The 22,763-nt window shown below is 45.3% G+C and overlaps 1 protein-coding gene across 1 annotated transcript in view; it reads left to right on the forward strand.

The window, feature by feature from the left end:
* The window catches only part of vti1b (vesicle transport through interaction with t-SNAREs 1B), a 204,544-nt gene extending 198,590 nt beyond the window's left edge, over positions 1-5,954 (forward strand). Inside the window, exon 7 of the mRNA XM_065025937.1 lies at positions 5,806-5,954. Within this exon, the coding sequence (XP_064882009.1) occupies position 5,806 (1 nt within the window). The 3' untranslated portion in view covers positions 5,807-5,954. The remainder of the gene's footprint in view (positions 1-5,805) is intronic.
* The last annotated feature ends 16,809 nt before the right edge of the window (positions 5,955-22,763 follow it).

Raw genomic sequence — 22,763 nt, forward strand, 5'->3', positions numbered from 1 at the left:
TGTTAGACCAGCTGGTGAGTGTTTTGGCATTGAATCAGAGTCAGATACAGTGTGATGTTAATACAGGTGTGATTAGTCTACAGTACACCAGGGAGGAGGTTTTTGTAGAGCAGAGAGGGAGATCTGATGCACTGTGTAAACTAGCAGCACAGTAATATACAGCACTGCTATTTGCAGTTAGTTGTTTGATGGTTAAGGTGCTGGTACCACCTGCATTAGCATCTCCTTCTATATCAAATCCAGCCTCAGGATATCCATCTTTCCCAAACAGGTATCCTAATAGAATTAATTCTCTGTAGTTGGACTGCTTGTACCAGAGGATGACATTATAGGTTGATATACTATGTGAACACTCCATCTTAGCCGACTCTCCCTGGTTCTTGAACAGAGATGCAGGACTCTGGTGAACCTGGTTACTGAGAGAAGAACCTTTAGGGAGGGAGAGAGGGAGAGAGAGAGAGAGAGAGAGAGAGGGAGAGAGGGAGAGAGAGAGAGAGAGACAGAGAGGTAAAACAACAGATAAAGAAACATATTTACATTAAACAAAAATTAATCAAATGAGGATATTATTAGTTGATGAAATCAATGATCTGAATACCTGCAGCCCAGGCTGTGTAACCCATGGTGATGGAGATAAGAATTCTGATCATGTTGACTCACTGTTAAGGAGACAGAAAGAATGAGACAGACAAACCACTCCACATGAATTAGAGGTGGCTTCTCATCAACTCATCTCAGTGATCTTATAGAGGGATGCTGCCTCCTTATGAGAACATCTAAAACATCAGAGACCTGAGATGAACCCTGCAGGAGGAGTCTATGTGGGACAGGAAGCAGGGTTTAGTAGAGCAGAGAGGGAGATCTGATGCACTGATATCTGGAGGTAGTTGATTGATGGTTAAAGGAAATATTCACCCATTTTGAATGTTCTTTGATTTTATCTCTGAGTGAGGTCCTATCGATGCCATGGGTCATTTCATGTTTTAATGTGTATCTGAGTTGTTGGCATTCAAGCAGGTAGACATTTGTCTGGTGTGACGTAGTACTGTGATAAAGTGATAAAGAGTGGCCCACCTCCCGGCCCGCTCAGTGATCACTTGGCTACACAGCTGATGCCTTCTGAATCTTCCCCAACACTGCATGAACTACACTAGTCCACCGGATCCTTGCAGGAAGCTCTGGACCTTTGCATCGGATCATCACTGCTAGCTTGCTGCTACTGAGAGGCTATAGTGGCTAACGCCCCTGTCCTGAAGCTAGCACCAGTTAGCCGTGAGCCAGGCGCATCTCACAGCTAGCAAACTAAATTACTACAACTACAATACTTCTTTCGCCAACTGGCCTGGACCCTTTGCCGACACGAAGCCCCGCCGTTCCACCACAACTGGTCTGCCGACATAACTCCATCCGCTGTGCCCCAACCGGCCTTTGCCAGACGTCGGAGCAGGAGCTTCTACTAGCCCCGGCCTGCTAACTTTAAACGCTGTGTCCCCAGCTTGCTAGGTAGTAGACGTCGGAGCAGATGCTTCTACTAGCCCCAGTCTGCTAACTTTCAACGCTGTGTCCCCAGCTTGCTAGGTAGTAGACGTCAGAGCAGGTGCTTCTACTAGCCCCGGCCTGCTAACTTTAAATGCTGTGTCTCCAGCTTGCTAGGTAGTAGACGTGGGAGCAGGTGCTTCTACTAGCCCCGGCCTGCTAACTATAAACGCTGTGTCCCCAGCTTGCTAGGTAGTAACAACTACCCAGTGGCTTCCCTGTTCCATCTATTGCTGTTCACTGGACCCTATGATCACTTGGCTACATAGCTGATGGCTGCTGGACTGGTCATTAATCTGCCTCTTCCGGTGCCGACAGAGATGGCCGCCTCGCTTCGCGTTCCTAGGAAACTATGCAGTTTTTTGTTATTTTACGTGTTATTTCTTACATTAGTCCCCCAGGTCATCTTAGGTTTCATTACATACAGTCGAGAAGAACTACTGAATATAAGATCAGCGTCAACTCACCATCAGTACGACCAAGAATATGTTTTCCGCGACGCGGATCCTGTGTTCTGCCTTGCAAACAGGACAACGGAATGGATCGCATGCAGCGACCCAAGGAAACGACTCCGAAAAAGAGGGAAACGTAGCGGTCTTCTGGTCAGACTCAGGACAAGGGCACATCGTGCACCACTCCCCAGCATTCTTCTTGCCAATGTCCAGTCTCTTGACAACAAGGTTGATGAAATCCGAGCAAGGGTAGCATTCCAGAGGGACATCAGAGACTGCAACGTTCTCTGCTTCACGGAAACATGGCTCACTGGAAAGACGCTATCCGGGGCGGTGCAGCCAACGGGTTTCTCCACGCATCGCGCCGACAGAAACAAACATCTTTCTGGTAAGAAGAGTGGCAGGGGCGTATGCCTCATGACTAACGAGACATGGTGTGATAAAGGAAACATACAGGAACTCAAATCCTTCTGTTCACCTGATTTAGAATTCCTCACAATCAAATGTAGATCGCATTATCTTCCAAGAGAATTCTCTTCGATTATAATCACAGCCGTATATATCCCCCCCCAAGCAGACACATCGATGGCTCTGAACGAACTTTATTTAACTCTTTGCAAACTGGAAACCATTTATCCGGAGGCTGCATTCATTGTAGCTGGGGATTTTAACAAAGCTAATCTGAAAACAAGACTCCCTAAATTTTATCAGCATATCGATTGCGCAACCAGGGGTGGTAAAAACCTTGGATCATTGTTACTCTAACTTCCGCGACGCATATAAGGCCCTGCCCCGCCCCCCTTTCGGAAAAGCTGACCACGACTCCATTTTGTTGATCCCTGCCTACAGGCAGAAACTTAAACAAGAGGCTCCCACGCTGAGGTCTGTCCAACGCTGGTCAGACCAAGCTGACTCCACACTCCATGACTGCTTCCATCACCTGGACTGGGACATGTTTCGTATTGCGTCAGATAAAAATATTGACGAATACGCTGATTCGGTGTGCGAGTTCATTAGAACGTGCGTTGAAGATGTCGTTCCCATAGCAATGATAAAAACGTTCCCTAACCAGAAACCGTGGATTGATGGCAGCATTCGCGTGAAACTGAAAGCACGAACGACTGCTTTTAATCAGGGCAAGGTGTCTGGCAACATGACCGAATACAAACAGTGCAGCTATTCCCTCCGCAAGGCTATTAAACAAGCTAAGCGTCAGTACAGAGACAAAGTAGAATCTCAATTCAACGGCTCAGACACAAGAGGCATGTGGCAGGGTCTACAGTCAATCACGGACTACAAGAAGAAACCCAGCCCAGTCACGGACCAGGATGTCTTGCTCCCAGGCAGACTAAATAACTTTTTTGCCCGCTGTGAGGACAATACAGTGCCACTGACACGGCCTGCAACGAAAACATGCGGTCTCTCCTTCACTGCAGCCGAGGTGAGTAAGACATTTAAACGTGTTAACCCTCGCAAGGCTGCAGGCCCAGACGGCATCCCCAGCCGCGCCCTCAGAGCATGCGCAGACCAGCTGGCCGGTGTGTTTACGGACATATTCAATCAATCCCTATACCAGTCTGCTGTTCCCACATGCTTCAAGAGGGCCACCATTGTTCCTGTTCCCAAGAAAGCTAAGGTAACTGAGCTAAACGACTACCGCCCTGTAGCACTCACTTCCGTCATCATGAAGTGCTTTGAGAGACTAGTCAAGGACCATATCACCTCCACCCTACCTGACACCCTAGACCCACTCCAATTTGCTTACCGCCCAAATAGGTCCACAGACGATGCAATCTCAACCACACTGCACACTGCCCTAACCCACCTGGACAAGAGGAATACCTATGTGAGAATGCTGTTCATCGACTACAGCTCGGCATTCAACACCATAGTACCCTCCAAGCTCGTCATCAAGCTCGAGACCCTGGGTCTCGACCCCGCCCCTGTGCAACTGGGTACTGGACTTCCTGACGGGCCGCCCCAGGTGGTGAGGGTAGGCAACAACATCTCCTCCCCGCTGATCCTCAACACGGGGGCCCCACAAGGGTGCGTTCTGAGCCCTCTCCTGTACTCCCTGTTCACCCACGACTGCGTGGCCACGCACGCCTCCAACTCAATCATCAAGTTTGCGGACGACACAACAGTGGTAGGCTTGATTACCAACAACGACGAGACGGCCTACAGGGAGGAGGTGAGGGCCCTCGGAGTGTGGTGTCAGGAAAATAACCTCACACTCAACGTCAACAAAACTAAGGAGATGATTGTGGACTTCAGGAAACAGCAGAGGGAACACCCCCTATCCACATCGATGGAACAGTAGTGGAGAGGGTAGCAAGTTTTAAGTTCCTCGGCATACACATCACAGACAAACTGAATTGGTCCACTCACACTGACAGCGTCGTGAAGAAGGCGCAGCAGCGCCTCTTCAACCTCAGGAGGCTGAAGAAATTCAGCTTGTCACCAAAAGCACTCACAAACTTCTACAGATGCACAATCGAGAGCATCCTGGCGGGCTGTATCACCGCCTGGTACGGCAACTGCTCCGCCCTCAACCGTAAGGCTCTCCAGAGGGTAGTGAGGTCTGCACAACGCATCACCGGGGGCAAACTACCTGCCCTCCAGGACACCTACACCACCCGATGTTACAGGAAGGCCATAAAGATCATCAAGGACATCAACCACCCGAACCACTGCCTGTTCACCCCGCTATCATCCAGAAGGCGAGGTCAGTACAGGTGCATCAAAGCTGGGACCGAGAGACTGAAAAACAGCTTCTATCTCAAGGCCATCAGACTGTTAAACAGCCACCACTACCATTGAGTGGCTGCTGCCAACACACTGTCATTGACACTGACCCAACTCCAGCCACTTTAATAATGGGAATTGATGGGAAATGATGTAAATATATCACTAGCCACTTTAAACAATGCTACCTTATATAATGTTACTTATAATGTTACCCTACATTATTCATCTCATATGCATACGTATATACTGTACTCTACATCATCGACTGCATCCTTATGTAATACATGTATCACTAGCCACTTTAACTATGCCACTTTGTTTACTTTGTCTACATTCTCATCTCATATGTATATACTGTACTCGATACCATCTACTGTATGCTGCTCTGTACCATCACTCATTCATATATCCTTATGTACATATTCTTTATCCCCTTACACTGTGTATTAGACAGTAGTTTTGGAATTGTTAGTTAGATTACTTGTTGGTTATCACTGCATTGTCGGAACTAGAAGCACAAGCATTTCGCTACACTCACATTAACATCTGCTAACCATATGTATGTGACAAATAACATTTGATTTGATTTGATTTAATACAGGGGCTGAGTCACTGGCTTACTGGTGCTCTTTCATGCCGTCCCTAGGAGGGTTGCGTCACTTGAGTGGGTTGAGTCACTGATGTGATCTTCCTGTCTGGGTTGGCTCCCCCCCTTGGGTTGTGCCATGGCGGAGATCTTTGTGGGCTATACTCGGCCTCTTCTCAGGATGGTAAGTTCGTGGTTGAAGATATCCCTCTAGTGGTGTGGGGGCTGTGCTTTGGCAAAGTGGGTGGGGTTATATCCTTCCTGTTTGGCCCTGTCCGGGGGTATCATTGGATGGGGCCACAATGTCTCTTGACCCCTCCTGTCTCAGCCTCCAGTATTTATGCTGCAGTAGTTTATGTGTCGGGGGGCTAGGGTCAGTTTGTTATATCTGGAGTACTTCTCCTGTCCTATTCGGTGTCCTGTGTGAATTTAAATGTGCTCTCTCTAATTCTCGCTTTCTCTCTTTCTTTCTCTCTCTTGGAGGACCTGAGCCCTAGGACCATGCCTCAGGACTACCTGACATGATGACTCCTTGCTGTCCCCAGTCCACCTGGCCGTGCTGCTGCTCCAGTTTCAACTGTTCTGCCTTATTATTATTGGACCATGCTGGTCATTTATGAACATTTGAACATCTTGGCCATGTCTGTTATAATCTCCACCCGGCACAGCCAGAAGAAAATCGCAAATGAAATGAAATCAATATGCTAGCTCTCAAGCTTAGCCTTTTGTTAACAACACTGTCATCTCAGATTTTCAAAAATATGCTTTTCAACCATAGCAAAACTAGCATTTGTGTAACAGTATTGATAGCTAAGAGCTGTGAGGGGAACGGCACCTCAGTACCTCCAGGCTCTGATCAGGCCCTACACCCAAACAAGGGCACTGCGTTCATCCACCTCTGGCCTGCTCGCCTCCCTACCACTGAGGAAGTACAGTTCCCGCTCAGCCCAGTCAAAACTGTTCGCTGCTCTGGCCCCCCAATGGTGGAACAAACTCCCTCACGACGCCAGGACAGCGGAGTCAATCACCACCTTCCGGAGACACCTGAAACCCCACCTCTTTAAGGAATACCTAGGATAGGATAAAGTAATCCTTCTCACCCCCCTTAAAAGATTTAGATGCACTAATGTAAAGTGGCTGTTCCACTGGATGTCATAAGGTGAAAGCACCAATTTGTAAGTCGCTCTGGATAAGAGCGTCTGCTAAATGACTTAAATGTAAATGTAAATGTTGATAGCTAGCATTAGCATTTAGCGTTAGCATTCAGCAGTCAACATTTTCACAAAAACCAGAAAACCATTCAATTAAAATCATTTACCTTTGAAGAACTTCGGATGTTTTCAATGAGGAGACTCTCAGTTAGATAGCAAATGTTCCGTATTTCCTGAAAGATTATTTGTTTAGGAGAAATCGCTCCATTTTGTGCGTCACGTTTAGCTACTAAAAAACCTGTATCCAGGATTGTGTAAATCTATCCGCAAGCTCATTAGCATAACACAACGTTAACTATTCATGAAAATCGCAAATGAAATGAAATCAATATGCTAGCTCTCAAGCTTAGCCTTTTGTTAACAACACTGTCATCTCAGATTTTCAAAAATATGCTTCTCAACCATAGCAAAACTAGCATTTAGCATTTAGTGTTAGCATTTAGCATTAGCATTTAGCATTAGCATCAGCAGGCAACATTTTCACAAAAACCAGAAAAACATTCAAATAAATCATTTACCTTTGAAGAACTTCGGATGTTTTCAATGAGGAGACTCTCAGTTAGATAGGAAATGTTCAGTTTTCCTGAAAGATTATTTGTGCTGGAGAAATCGGTCCGTTTGGTGCGTCACGTTTGGCTACCAAAAACCCTGAAAATTCAGTTATCCAAACGCCGAACTTTTTTCCAAATTAACTCCATAATATCGACTGAAACATGGCAAACGTTGTTTAGAACCAATCCTCAAGGTGTTTTTCACATAACTCTTCGATGATATATGGTTTGTGGAAGTGTCCTTTCCCCTCTAAATCGCATGGCAAAATGCATGCAGCTGAAGATTACGCAACAATTTAGACAAAGGACACCGGGCGGACCCCTGGCAAATGTAGTCTCTTATGGCCAATCCTCCAATGATATGCCTACAAATACGTCACAATGCTGCAGACATCTTGGAGGAACGGCAGAGAGCTTAGGTTCATTCATCACACATTCACAGCCATATAAGGAGACGATGGGAAACAGAGCCACAAAAATTCTGCTAATTTCCTGTTTGAGGTTTCATCTTGGTTTCGCCTGTAGCATGAGTTCTGTGGCACTCACAGATAATATCTTTGCAGTTTTGAAAACGTCAGAGTGTTTTCTTTCCAAAGCTGCCAATTATATGCATAGTCGAGCATCTTTCGTGACAAAATATTGCGCTTAAAACGGGCACGTTTTTTTATCCAATAATGACATAGCACCCCCATAGGTTGAAGAGGTTAAAGGATTTGTCTTTTTATATAGATAGAAATGGAGTCATGGAATTTGACATTGTAACATTGCATAATGTATGTTAATGAGTGGTGACACTAAACTGTAAATACTGGTATACTGTACCAGGACAGATATCACCTTATGCCATCATCCATCTGTGTTTATTCATTGGCACTGAGTCAAAGTCAAACCTCAGATGCAGGTGTTCTGAGCCGTGGTCTAATATTACCATCAGACAGGGTTTTAGTAGAGAACAGGAGGATGTCTACATCACTGTGTTGGCTGTCTGCACAGTAATAAACTGCACTGTGTTCAGGTCCTCTCAGACTCACTAGATGAAGATAAGCCTCTTTCCCACCGTCTCCACTCACATTGAAGTGCTTTTCAAATGATTTCTCCATGGTTATTGACTTGGTATATGCATAACCAATGAGTTTCATAGCAGTGTCTCCTGCTGACTGTTTGTACCATAGTATCATGTAGTAGTTAGGGATCGTATGGCTGCAGGTGAGTTGAACGTTTCCTCCAGGACCTTCTGTTAGTGCCACAGGCCTCTGATGAACCATGCTACTAAACAACTGCCCTGTGGACAGAGAGAGAAGGAGAGGAGAGAGAGAGGAGAGAAAGGATATTTTATTCAGTTTGATAACATTCATCGTATCGTTATGCTTCTCATCGTAAGTGATTTAATACCTGTCATCCAGAGTGGTAGAGCTGCCAGGTGAATCAGAACTCTGAACATCATGATGAAGAAAAAGATAATGACGAAGATGATAAATATGCTGAGGAAGACGATGATGATGTGATATGAGTGTCTCCTGGATGAAGTTCTGAGGTGAAAGGAGATTGGCTGTTGTAGTAGCATGTTTCCTTCAGGGTGGTGGATAGTGACAGTGTTAGAGGGAGTGTCAGGAAGCCTGTACTGTAAAGCTTGCTCATAGGACCTCACTGTGAACATGACTGATTACATGATCATGACAATGAACCCATCAGACATTAGAAGAAGTAGAGTTAGAGGTCCCCCTACAGTATGTGATGAGACCATCAGATGAACCCATCAGACATTAGAAGAACTAGAGTTAGAGGTCCCTACAGTATGTGATGAGACCACCAGACATTAGAACAACTAGAATTAAGAGGTCCCCCTACAGTATGTGATGAGACCATCAGACATTAGAAGAACTAGAGTTGGAGGTCCCCTACAGTATGTGATGAGACCATCAGACATTAGAAGAACTAGAGTTAGAGGTCCCCCTACAGTATGTGATGAGACCCTCAGACATTAGAAGAACTAGAGTTAGAGGTCCCCTACAGTATGTGATGAGACCATCAGACATTAGAACAACTGGAGTTAGAGGTCCCCCTACAGTATGTGATGAGACCATCAGACATTAGAACAACTGGAGTTAGAGGTCCCCTACAGTATGTGATGAGACCATCAGACATTAGAAGAACTAGAGTTAGAGGTCCCCCTACAGTATGTGATGAGACCATCAGACATTAGAAGAACTAGAGTTAGAGGTCCCCTACAGTATGTGATGAGACCATCAGACATTAGAAGAACTAGAGTTAGAGGTCCCCTACAGTATGTGATGAGACCATCAGACATTAGAAGAACTAGAGTTAGAGGTCCCCCTACAGTATGTGATGAAACCATCAGACATTAGAAGAACTAGAGTTAGAGGTCCCCTACAGTATGTGATGAGACCATCCATTCAGACATTATGAATCAACTAGAGTTAGAGGTCCCCTACAGTATGTGATGAGACCATCAGACATTAGAACAACTAGAGTTAGAGGTCCCCCTACAGTATGTGATGAGACCATCAGACATTAGAACAACTAGAGTTAGAGGTCCCCTACAGTATGTGATGAGACCATCAGACATTAGAAGAACTAGAGTTAGAGGTCCCCTACAGTATGTGATGAGACCATCAGACATTAGAACAACTAGAGTTAGAGGTCCCCTACAGTATGTGATGAGACCATCAGACATTAGAAGAACTAGAGTTAGAGGTCCCCTACAGTATGTGATGAAACCATCAGACATTAGAACAACTAGAGTTAGAGGTCCCCTACAGTATGTGATGAGACCATCAGACATTAGAAGAACTAGAGTTAGAGGTCCCCTACAGTATGTGATGAGACCATCAGACATTAGAACAACTAGAGTTAGAGGTCCCCCTACAGTATGTGATGAGACCATCAGACATTAGAACAACTAGAGTTAGAGGTCCCCTACAGTATGTGATGAGACCATCAGACATTAGAACAACTAGAGTTAGAGGTCCCCTACAGTATGTGATGAGACCATCAGACATTAGAAGAACTAGAGTTAGAGGTCCCCCTACAGTATGTGATGAGACCATCAGACATTAGAAGAACTAGAGTTAGAGGTCCCCTACAGTATGTGATGAGACCATCAGACATTAGAAGAACTAGAGTTAGAGGTCCCCTAGTATGACCATCAGACATTAGAACAACTAGAGTTAGAGGTCCCCTACAGTATGTGATGAGACCATCAGACATTAGAAGAACTAGAGTTAGAGGTCCCCTACAGTATGTGATATCAGACATTAGATAGAGTTAGAGGTCCCCTACAGTATGTGATGAGACCATCAGACATTAGAAGAACTAGAGTTAGAGGTCCCCCTACAGTATGTGATGAGACCATCAGACATTAGAACAACTAGAGTTAGAGGTCCCCCTACAGTATGTGATGAGACCATCAGACATTAGAACAACTAGAGTTAGAGGTCCCCCTACAGTATGTGATGAGACCATCAGACATTAGAACAACTAGAGTTAGAGGTCCCCCTACAGTATGTGATGAGACCATCAGACATTAGAACAACTAGAGTTAGAGGACAGTATGTGATGAGACCATCAGACATTAGAACAACTAGAGTTAGAGGTCCCCTACAGTATGTGATGAGACCATCAGACATTAGAACAACTAGAGTTAGAGGTCCCCTACAGTATGTGATGAGACCATCAGACATTAGAACAACTAGAGTTAGAGGTCCCCCTACAGTATGTGATGAGACCATCAGACATTAGAACAACTAGAGTTGTCAGTATGTGGTCCCCCTACAGTATGTGATGAGACCATCAGACATTAGAACAACCATCATGTGATGAGACCATCAGACATTAGAAGAACTAGAGTTAGAGGTCCCCTACAGTATGTGATGAGACCATCAGACATTAGAACAACTAGAGTTAGAGGTCCCCTACAGTATGTGATGAGACCATCAGACATTAGAACAACTAGAGTTAGAGGTCCCCCTACAGTATGTGATGAGACCATCAGACATTAGAACAACTAGAGTTAGAGGTCCCCCTACAGTATGTGATGAGACCATCAGACATTTGAAGAACTAGAGTTAGAGGTCCCCCATGAGACCATCAGACATTAGAAGAACTAGAGTTAGAGGTCCCCCTACAGTATGTGATGAGACCATCAGACATTAGAACAACTAGAGTTAGAGGTCCCCTACAGTATGTGATGAGACCATCAGACATTAGAACAACTAGAGTTAGAGGTCCCCTACAGTATGTGATGAGACCATCAGACATTAGAACAACTAGAGTTAGAGGTCCCCTACAGTATGTGATGAGACCATCAGACATTAGAACAACTAGAGTTAGAGGTCCCCCTACAGTATGTGATGAGACCATCAGACATTAGAAGAACTAGAGTTAGAGGTCCCCCTACAGTATGTGATGAGACCATCAGACATTAGAACAACTAGAGTTAGAGGTCCCCCTACAGTATGTGATGAGACCATCTCTTTACATGTTATATTACATCCTATTGAAATACTGGGGTTTTTGTGCAGCTGTACTTGTTGTCTGTATCACTGTGTTCACTCACAGATGATCAAAAAATACAATTATCATTTAAATTAAATTCTTTAAAAGTCATGTGTTGTATTTTAGTATTTTGATATTACTGCAAGACAATTGATAAGCATTAAAAACTTTGTGGATGGAGCCTCCGGAGTGGTGCAGAGGTCTAAAATACACAAGACACACCATTTCTACAGATGCTGGTTCGAGACCCACCAGGGGACCCATGAGGTGACGCAGAATTGGCTCAGTGTTGTCCAAGTTAGGGGAGGGTTTGGCCGGCAGGGATATCCTTGTCCCATCACGCTGTAGTGACTCCTGTGGTGTGCTGGGAGCACACTGACACATTGCTTACATTGACAAACAATGTTTTTTTGTGTGGATGTTTATAATTTGTATGTATAAAATGTATAAAAGTAATATTTCAAATGACTAAATTGGGAAATTTGGAAACATTGTTTTTAATTTGCATTACATCGCTTCTGGGGGGGGGGGGTGATTCTGGAAAGATACTGGCAACGTTGACTGGATTCCGGTAGACGGATACGGCCCGGTGTACTGATGGGCTGATTCCTTACTGCTAGCTGGGATATCAGAGCAGCATCAGTCTCTAGTATACCCCATCATGGTAGATATATCAGAGCAGCTTCAGTCTCTAGGTTTACCCCATCATGGTAGATATATCAGAGCAGCTTCAGTCTCTAGGTCTACCCCATCATGGTAGATATATCAGAGCAGCTTCAGTCTCTAGGTCTACCCCATCATGGTAGATATATCAGAACAGCTTCAGTCTCTAGGTCTACCCCATCATGGTAGATATATCAGAGCAGCTTCAGTCTCTAGGTTTACCCCATCATGATAGATATATCAGAGCAGCTTCAGTCTCTAGTATACCCCATCATGGTAGATATATCAGAGCAGCTTCAGTCTCTAGTATACCCCATCATGGTAGATATATCAGAGCAGCTTCAGTCTCTAGTATACCCCATCATGGTAGATATATCAGAGCAGCTTCAGTCTCTAGGTCTACCCCATCATGGTAGATATATCAGAGCAGCTTCAGTCTCTAGGTCTACCCCATCATGGTAGATATATCAGAGCAGCTTCAGTCTCTAGGTCTACCCCATCATGGTAGATGTATCAGAGCTGCTTCAGTTTCTAGGTTTACCCCACCATGGTAGATATATCAGAGCACCTTCAGTCTCTAAATCGACCTAATCTTGGCAGAAATATCAGAGCAGCTTCAGTCTCTAGTATAACCCATCATGGTGTTGTAGCTGGGGAGAGTGTGTTCCACCTGCTGATACCACAGTATGGTGTTGTAGCTGGGGAGAGTGTGTTCCACCTGCTGATACCACAGTATGGTGTTGTAGCTGGGGAGAGTGTGTTCTACCTGCTGATACCACAGTATGGTGTTGTAGCTGGGGAGAGTGTGTTCCACCTGCTGATACCACAGTATGGTGTTGTAGCTGGAGAGAGTGTGTTCCACCTGCTGATACCACAGTATGGTGTTGTAACTGGGGAGAGTGTGTTCCACCTGCTGATACCACAGTATGGTGTTGTAGCTGGGGAGAGTGTGTTCTACCTGCTGATACCACAGTATGGTGTTGTAGCTGGGGAGAGTGTGTTCCACCTGCTGATACCACAGTATGGTGTTGTAGCTGGGGAGAGTGTGTTCCACCTGCTGATACCACAGTATGGTGTTGTAGCTGGGGAGAGTGTGTTCCACCTGCTGTTCCACATTCATGATGAACATTCAAAAGGACATGGATCTTCAACTCTCAGACTCCTTACTACACACCATAGTTTACTGTGGTACTGTGTCTGGTGAGTCCACATGGATTAGTTGAGCTGTAACTCCACCTACAGGAAAGACATGATATCATACCATACTGTATCATGGTCTCCTGTATATCAGAGGGAACCTCCCCTTTCTATTAGACCAGCTGGTGAGTGTTTTGGCATTGAATCAGAGTCAGATACAGTGTGATGTTAATACAGGTGTGATTAGTCTACAGTACACCAGGGAGGAGGTTTTTGTAGAGCACAGAAGGAGATCTGATGCACTGTGTAAACTAGCAGCACAGTAATACACAGCACTGTTATTTGGAGTTAGTTGTTTGATGGTTAAGGTGCTGGTACCACCTGCACTAGCATCTCCTTCTATATCACATCCAGCCTCAGGAAATGCAGTTTTCGCTGTCATGTATCCTAAATACACAAATTCTCTGTAGTTGGACTGCTTGTACCAGAGGATGACATTATAGGTTGATATACTATGTGAACACTCCATCTTAGCCGACTTTCCCCGTTTCTTGTACAGGGATGCAGGACTCTGGTAAACCTGGTTACTGAGAGAAGAACCTTAAGGGAGAGAGAAAGAGAAAGAGAGAGACAGAGAGAAAAAGATTGAGAGAGAGAGAGAGAGAGAGAGAGACAACCATGTTTACTTGAAACATCAAAACCAATCAAATTAGGATATTAGTAGTTGATGAAATCAATGATCTGAATACCTGCAGCCCAGGCTGTGTAACCCATGGTGATGGAGATAAGAATTCTGATCATGTTGACTCACTGTTAAGGAGACAGAAAGAATGAGACAGACAAACCACTCCACATGAATTAGAGGTGGCTTCTCATCAACTCATCTCAGTGATCTTATAGAGGGATGCTGCCTCCTTATGAGAACATCTAAAACATCAGAGACCTGAGATGAACCCTGCAGGAGGAGTCTATGTGGGACAGGAAGCAGAGTTTAGTAGAGCAGAGAGGGAGATCTGATGCACTGATATCTGGAGGTAGTTGATTAATGGTTAAAGGAAATATTCACCCATTCTGAATGTTCTATTATTTTATCTCTGAGTGAGGTCCTATCGATGCCATGGGTCATTTCATGTTTTAATGTGTATCTGAGTTGTTGGCATTCAAGCAGGCAGACATTGGTCTGGTGTGACGTAGGACTGTGATGAAGTGATAAAGATTGGCCCACCTCCCGGCCCGCTCAGTGATCACTTGGCTACACAGCTGATGTCTTCCGGACTCTTCCCCAACACTGCATGAACTACACTAGTCCACCGGATCCTTGCAGTAAGCTCTGGACCTTGGCATCGCATCATCGCTGCTAGCTAGCTGCTACCGAGAGGCTATAGTGGCTAACGCCCCTGTCCTAAAGCTAGCACCAGTTAGCCGTGAGCCAGGCGCATCTCACAGCTAGCAAACTAAATTACTACAACCACAATACTTCTTTCGCCAACTGGCCTAGACCCTTTGCCGACACAAAGCCCTGCCGTTCCACCACGACTGGTCTGCCGACGTAACTCCATCGGCTGTGCCCCCAACCGGCCTTTGCCAGACGTCGGAGCAGGTGCTTCTACTAGCCCCAGTCTGCTAACTTTAAACGCTGTGTCTCCAGCTTGCTAGGTAGTAGACGTGGGAGCAGGTGCTTCTACTATCCCCGGCCTGCTAACTTTAAACACTGTGTCTCCAGCTTGCTAGGTAGTAGACGTCGGAGCAGGTGCTTCTACTAGCCCCGGCCTGCTAACTCTAAACGCTGTGTCCCCAGCTAGCTAGGTAGTAGACGTCGGAGGAGGCGCTTCTACTATCTCCGGCCTGCTAACTTTAAACGCTGTGTCCCCAGCTTGCTAGGTAGTAGATGTTGGAGCAGGCACTTCTTCTAGCCCCAGTCTGATAACTTTAAACGCTGTGTCTCCAGCTTGCTAGGTAGTAACAACTACCCAGTGGCTTCCCTGTTCCATCTATTGCTGTTCACTGGACCCTATGATCACTTGGCTACATAGCTGATGGCTGCTGGACTGTTCATTAATCACAGTACTCCATTTTGTTTATTTGTTGTTTATCTGTTGCCCCTAGCCTCCAACTCAGGCCCTGTGTGTAGTTAACAGACCCTCTCTGCCCATTCATCCCCAGACAGCACACGCCCTTGCTGTATCTGCCTGGCCAGGTCCCCTCTTTCCACTGGGATTTTCTGCCTTTAACCCTATTACAGGGGCTGAGTCATTGGCTTACTGGTGCTCTTCCTTGCCGTCCCTAGGAGTGGTGCGTCACTTGAGTGGGTTGAGTCACTGATGTGATCTTCCTGTCTGGGTTGGCGCCCCCCCTTGGTCTTGCCGTTGCGGAGATCTTTGTGGGCTATACTCGGCCTTGTCTCAGGATGGTAAGTTGGTGGTTGAAGATATCCCTCTAGTGGTGTGGGGGCTGTGCTTTGGCAAAGTGGGTGGGGTTATATCCTTCCTGTTTGGCCCTGTCCGGGGGTATCATCGGATGGGGCCACAGTGTATCCTGACCCCTCCTGTCTCAGCCTCCAGTATTTATGCTGCAGTAGTTTGTGTCGGGGGGCTAGGATCAGTTTGTTATATCTGGAGTACTTCTCCTGTCCTATCCTGCGTCCTGTGTGAATTTAAGTATGATCTCTCTAATTCTCTCTTTCTCTCTTTCTTTCTCTCTCTCGGAGGACCTGAGCCCTAGGACCATGCCTCAGGACTACCTGGCATGATGACTCCTTGCTGTCCCCAGTCCACCGGGCCGTGCTGCTGCTCCAGTTTCAACTGTTCTGCCTGTGATTATTATTATTTGACCATGCTGGTCATTTATGAACATTTGAACATCTTGGCCATGTTCTGTTATAACCTCCACCCGGCACACTCAGAAGAGGACTGGCCACCCCACATAGCCTGGTTCCTCTCTAGGTTTCTTCCTAGGTTTTGGCCTTTCTAGGGAGTTTTTCCTAGCCACCGTGCTTCTACACCTGCATTGCTTGCTGTTTGGGGTTTTAGGCTGGGTTTCTGTACAGCACTTTGAAATATCAGCTGATGTACGAAGGGCTATATAAATACATTTGATTTGATTTGATTTGACCTGTTGTTGTTGTCTTAGCTGATTAGCTGCTGTTGTCTTACCCGTTGTTGTCTTAGCTAGCTCTCCCAATCAACACCTGTGATTGCTTTATGCCTCCCATTATGTCTCTCTAAAATGTCAATATGCCTTGAATATTGTCCTTTAGGATAGTTATCATTGTTTTAGATTACTGCGGAGACCCTAGTCCCACTCAGCATGATACCTCCTTTGTCCCACGTCCCAGCCATCCTCAGGTCTCTACCACTCAGCCATCCTCAGGTCTCTACTACTCAGCCATCCTCAGGTCTCCACTACTCAGCCATCCTCAGGGCTCTACCACTCAGCCATCCTCAGGTCTCTACCACTCAGCCATCCTCAGGGCTCTACAACTCAGCCATCCTCAGGTCTCTACCACTCAGCCATCCTCAGGTCTCTACTACTCAGCCATCCTCATGTCTCTACTACACAGCCATCCTCAGGGCTCTACTATTCAGCCATCCTCAGGTCTCTACTACTCAGCCATCCTCAGGTCTCTACTACTCAGCCATCCTCAGGTCTCTACCACTCAGCAACACACACTGATACTGACACACTTCACATACACATATACATATACACACACACTCATTCACCCATGCTTAGTCACTCAATACAATATGTAGCCCTTGTATCTGATCATGTCTGGACAGAGAAAGTATAAGGCCCCTCCCAGCCACATTCCCTGGCCCTGGCCCCCAGCGCCCTCCTACGCCAAATTCCCTGGCCCAGGCTCCCTAGGTCCCTCCCATACCACATTCCCTAGCCCAGGCCACCTAGATACCTCCAACACCACCTGCCCTGACTCAGACCCCTTGGGCCCTTCCATACCACCGGCCATGTCTCAGACCCCCTAGGGCCCTCCCATACTCCCAGCCCTGTCTCAGACCCCTTAAGGCCCTCCCATACCACCGGCCCTGCCTCAGACCCCCTAGGGCCCTCCCATACCACCGACCCTGGTCCAGGCACCCATACTGTCCCAAGTGACATCCTATTCACTATATAGTGCACTAACTTTGACCGGGGCCCATAAAGTGCCACGATACAGCATCTTCTAAATGTGTGTTGAGAAACACTCCCTCCTGGTGGAGAACTGAGGAAGTGCACCTAAACCATCTAAACTAGCCACTTATAACAGTATCATTACCATCTGTCTGATATCAAATGGTTCATGACAAAGTGTTGTTGAAGTGGTTGAAGACAGGTGCAGGTGTATAGAGCTGTAGTCAGTATTATATGAGAGGATCAGAGAGGGTTTTTGTAGAGGAGAGAGGGTATAGTGAAACACTGTGCTTCACCAGCAGCACAGAAATACACTGCACTGTCTTCAGCTTCTGTCACTTTGGGAAAATGTAGATACGCCATTTTATTAGCTGCAGCATCTCCACTGACATCAAAACGCCCTTTAAAGGAATCTTCCACCGTTGGACTGGTGAATCTCACATACCCAATGAGTTTCAGAGCAGTGTTTTGGGCTGACTGTTGGTACCACAGTATTGTGTCGTAACTTGAAACAGTGTGGCTGCAGGTGAGATTAACTTTGTCTTCAGGTCCTTTTAGTATTGCAGTAGGAGTCTGGTGAACTTTGTCTGTTTGTGACAGCCCTGTGAATGAAAACAGACCATATGAAATATACAGTATTACTCAGCATATTGACAGCAATATATTTCAGTAGTAAATCTATCTTTCATCAGGGATTTAGTACCTGTCACCCATAGTGGTAGAGTTGCTACATGTATGAGAAGCTTGATCATGTTGATGGTTCTGGAGAGAAGAGTCACATGGACAAGGAGAAAGGGTTTTCAGATAGTCAGAGATGTCATGTCATCTAGTGGGAGTGTCAAACGTATGTCAGCATCCCAAATGGCACCCTATTCCCTATATAGTGCACTACTTTAGACCAGAGCCCATAGGGGGGAGAGGAGAATAAGTCAATAGAGAAGGGGAGCTGAACTGAGCTGCCGGAGGGGAAGGAAATGACATCACTTTGACGTCAGAACTTGTGTTGATATTCAAGCAGATCCCTTGTTCACCTACAGGTCTCCTGTTCAACTTTAAGGTGTATTGTGGAACATACCAGTATCTACATCATTAAAGGATTTGTCTCTTTTAGTCTTTAGATTTGATCTGTGTTATAGATTCTGCAGCCTTCAAACTAGACACAGGCTGTTATTTGAAGAAATACCTGAAGTGTTTCATCAAGACAACAACATCAACCACATTATTTGGTCTAGAGGTTTGATATCAACTTCCTCCATGTGCTCAGACATCTACAGCGGTGGACAGCAGGTGTGCTGTGTGTTGATGTACACTGCAGTTATGGAGTAAAGGATCAGAAGGGGCTTTTGGAGAAGAGAGAAGGGGATCTACATCACTGTGTTGACTTCAGGTCAGAACAGTAATACACTGGACTGACTACAGGTCAGAACAGTAATACACTGAACTGACTTCAGATCAGAACAGTAATACACTGGACTGACTTCAGATCAGAACAGTAATACACTGCACTGACTTCAGGTCAGAACAGTAATACACTGGACTGACTTCAGGTCAGAACAGTAATACACTGGACTGACTTCAGATCAGAACAGTAAAACACTGGACTGACTTCAGGTCAGAACAGTAATACACTGCACTGACTTCAGATCAGAACAGTAATACACTGCACTGACTTCAGATCAGAACAGTAAAACACTGGACTGACTTCAGATCAGAACAGTAATACACTGGACTGACTTCAGATCAGAACAGTAATACACTGCACTGACTTCAGATCAGAACAGTAATACACTGGACTGACTTCAGATCAGAACAGTAATACACTGACCTGACTTCAGATCAGAACAGTAATACACTGAACTGCCTTCAGATCAGAAGAGTAATACACTACACTGACTTCAGATCAGAAGAGTAATACACTGCACTGACTTCAGATCAGAACAGTAATACACTGGACTGACTTCAGATCAGAACAGTAATACACTGCACTGACTTCAGGTCAGAACAGTGAGTGAGATAGATAGAGAGAGAGTGTAGTCATGTGAATCACATCTATGCAGGGGAGAGAGAGAAAGAGAGAGGGTGAGAGGGGAGAGATAGAAATGGAGTAATGGAATTTGACATTGTAACATTGCATAATGTATGTTAATGAGTGGTGACACTAAACTGTAAATACTGGTATACTGTACCAGGACAGATATCACCTTATGCCATCATCCATCTGTGTTTATTCATTGGCACTGAGTCAAAGTCCAACCTCAGATGCAGGTGTTCTGAGCCGTGGTCTAATATTACCATCAGGCAGGGTTTTAGTAGAGAACAGGAGGAAGTCTACATCACTGTGTTGGCTGGCTGCACAGTAATAAACTGCACTGTGTTCAGGTCCTCTCAGACTCACTAGATGAAGATAAGCCTCTTTCCCACCGTCTCCACTCACATTGAAGTGCTTTTCAAATGATTTCTCCATGGTTATTGACTTGGTATAGGCATAACCAATGAGTTTCATAGCAGTGTCTCCTGCTGACTGTTTGTACCATAGTATCACGTAGTAGTTAGGGATCGTATGGCTGCAGGTGAGTTGAACGTCTCCTCCAGGACCTTCTGTTAGTGCCACAGGCCTCTGATGAACCATGCTACTAAACAACGGCCCTGTGGGCACAGCGAGGGAGAGAGAGAGAGGGGAGAGAAGGTGACCCAGAAAGAGAGGAGAGAGGAGAGGGGAGAGAAGGTGATCGAAGGAGAGGAGAGACGGAGAGAGAGAGAGAGGAGATGAGAGAGAAACATAGAGAGAGAAGATGCGAGAGAACGGATATTTTATTCAGTTTGATGTCATTCGTAGTATCGTTAGGCTTCTCATCGTAAGTGATTTAATACCTGTCACCCAGAGTGGTAGAGCTGCCAGGTGAATCAGAACTCTGAACATCATGATGAAGAAAAAGATAATGATGAAGATGATGAATATGCTGAGGAAGATGATGATGATGTGACATGAGTGTCTCCTGGATGAAGCTCTGAGGTGAAAGGAGATTGGCTGTTGTAGTAGCATGTTTCCTTCAGGGTGGTGGATAGTGACAGTGTTAGAGGGAGTGTCAGGAAGACTGTACTGTAAAGCTTGCTCATAGGACCTCACTGTGAACATGACTGATTACATGATCATGACAATGAAACCATCAGACATTAGAAGAACTAGAGTTAGAGGTCCCCCTACAGTATGTGATGAGACCATCAGACATTAGAAGAACTAGAGTTAGAGGTCCCCCTACAGTATGTGATGAGACCATCAGACATTAGAAGAACTAGAGTTAGAGGTCCCCTACAGTATGTGATGAGACCATCAGACATTAGAAGAACTAGAGTTAGAGGTCCCCTACAGTATGTGATGAGACCATCAGACATTAGAACAACTAGAGTTAGAGGTCCCCTACAGTATGTGATGAGACCATCAGACATTAGAACAACTAGAGTTAGAGGTCCCCCTGCAGTATGTGATGAGACCACCAGACATTAGAAGAACTAGAGTTAGAGGTCCCCTACAGTATGTGATGAGACCATCAGACATTAGAACAACTAGAGTTAGAGGTCCCCCTACAGTATGTGATGAGACCAACTAGAGTTAGAGGTCCCCCTACAGTATGTGATCTCTTTACATGTTATATTACATCCTATTGAAATACTGGGGTTTTTGTGCAGCTGTACTTGTTGTCTGTATCACTGTGTTCACTCACAGCACAGAAGTACATTCCACTGTCTCCTGTCTCCAACTTCTTCACTGTGAAAGATCCACTCTCAGCTACAGCCTTTCTGGCTGGGAATTTGTCTTTACTGAATTCCCCTGAATAGTCAGGTTGAGAACTGGGAGTAATGAAGACTACCTGCTTCATTCCCTCTCCTGGAAGCTGTCTGTACCAGTACATCTGGAAGTAGCTAGAATCCTTAGTGTGACTGCAGTTCATCTGAGCATCACTTTCTTTCAGTTCCCAGAGTATGGTGGGTGTCTGAGTGACTTCACTCCCCTCAACAAGACCTGTACGGACACAGTGAGAATGAAATCAATAGAGTTAGGTACAGTTAGACCTGAATACATCAAGACTCAGGAACATATGCTTGGAAACATCAATATCAATAACTAGAGAAATCCTTCATTGTAAATAAGAATTTTGTTCTTAACTTTCCTGGTTAAATAAATGAAACATTATGAAACTACCTGCAGCACAGAGCAGTGAGACAGTAACAGAGAAGAGAAATGTGAACATGTTTGATCACGTTATATGTGAGAGTGCTGGAAAGAGTCTGGTATCAATGTATATAAAACAAGAGGAGTGTCACATAGATGAATAGATGACAATCAGTAGACCAGGTTCCACCATATTCAACATGTCAGTGAAGTGGGAGGGACTGATGATCTGAATACATCATGCTAATGTTCCGATGGCGTAGCAGTTGGACGTGTGTTTTGTCTTGTCCCGTCCTGTATAGTGTAAATATAGTTTTTCCTCGTTTTTTTTCTGTATATATTTCGTACATATTTTAATCTCACTTTCCAACTACAGGCTGAATATACTCTCCTGCAACCCGCATCACCCAATGTGGTACGGATCTGCTTTTTCTATACTTTAGAATCGGAACCCTCATCAGAAGCTAGCCAGCTAACTAGCTACTAGCTAGTAGCTAGCCACTGCTAGCGGTCTTCAACGCTAACTAGGACACCAGCGCGACATCTACCCAAAGCATATCAGACGGCTTTTTCTCTACCACATCTCCGGATTCCTACCGCAAGCTCTGAACCTTTACACCGGATCATCGCAACTAGCTAGCTGCAATCCGAGTGGCTACTCCTGGCTAACGTCTCTGTCCCAGAGCAAGCACCAGTTAGCCTGGAGCTAGCCTCGAGCTAAGCCCATCTCCCGACTAACCGAAGAGGTCCAACAATACCTATTTTGCCAATTGGCATGGGCTGCTTTATATAATTAACATTTCATTATTTATTTTTCCATATTTTCTCATTGTTTCTGTGCAGAAAAAATACAATTAACATTTAAATTAAATTCTTTAAGAGGCCTGTGTAGTATTTTAGTATTTTGATACTTTGTGCAAGATAATTGATAAGCATTAAGAACTTTGTGGATGAAGCCTCCCGAGTGGTGCAGCGGTCTAGGACACTGCATCGTAGTGCAAACTTCGTTGCTACAGATGCTGGTTCGAGACCCGTGCCAGTCACGACTGGGTGACCTGTGAGGAT

Source organism: Oncorhynchus nerka, linkage group LG12 (assembly GCF_034236695.1).
Source record: "Oncorhynchus nerka isolate Pitt River linkage group LG12, Oner_Uvic_2.0, whole genome shotgun sequence".
Lineage (NCBI taxonomy): Eukaryota > Metazoa > Chordata > Actinopteri > Salmoniformes > Salmonidae > Oncorhynchus > Oncorhynchus nerka.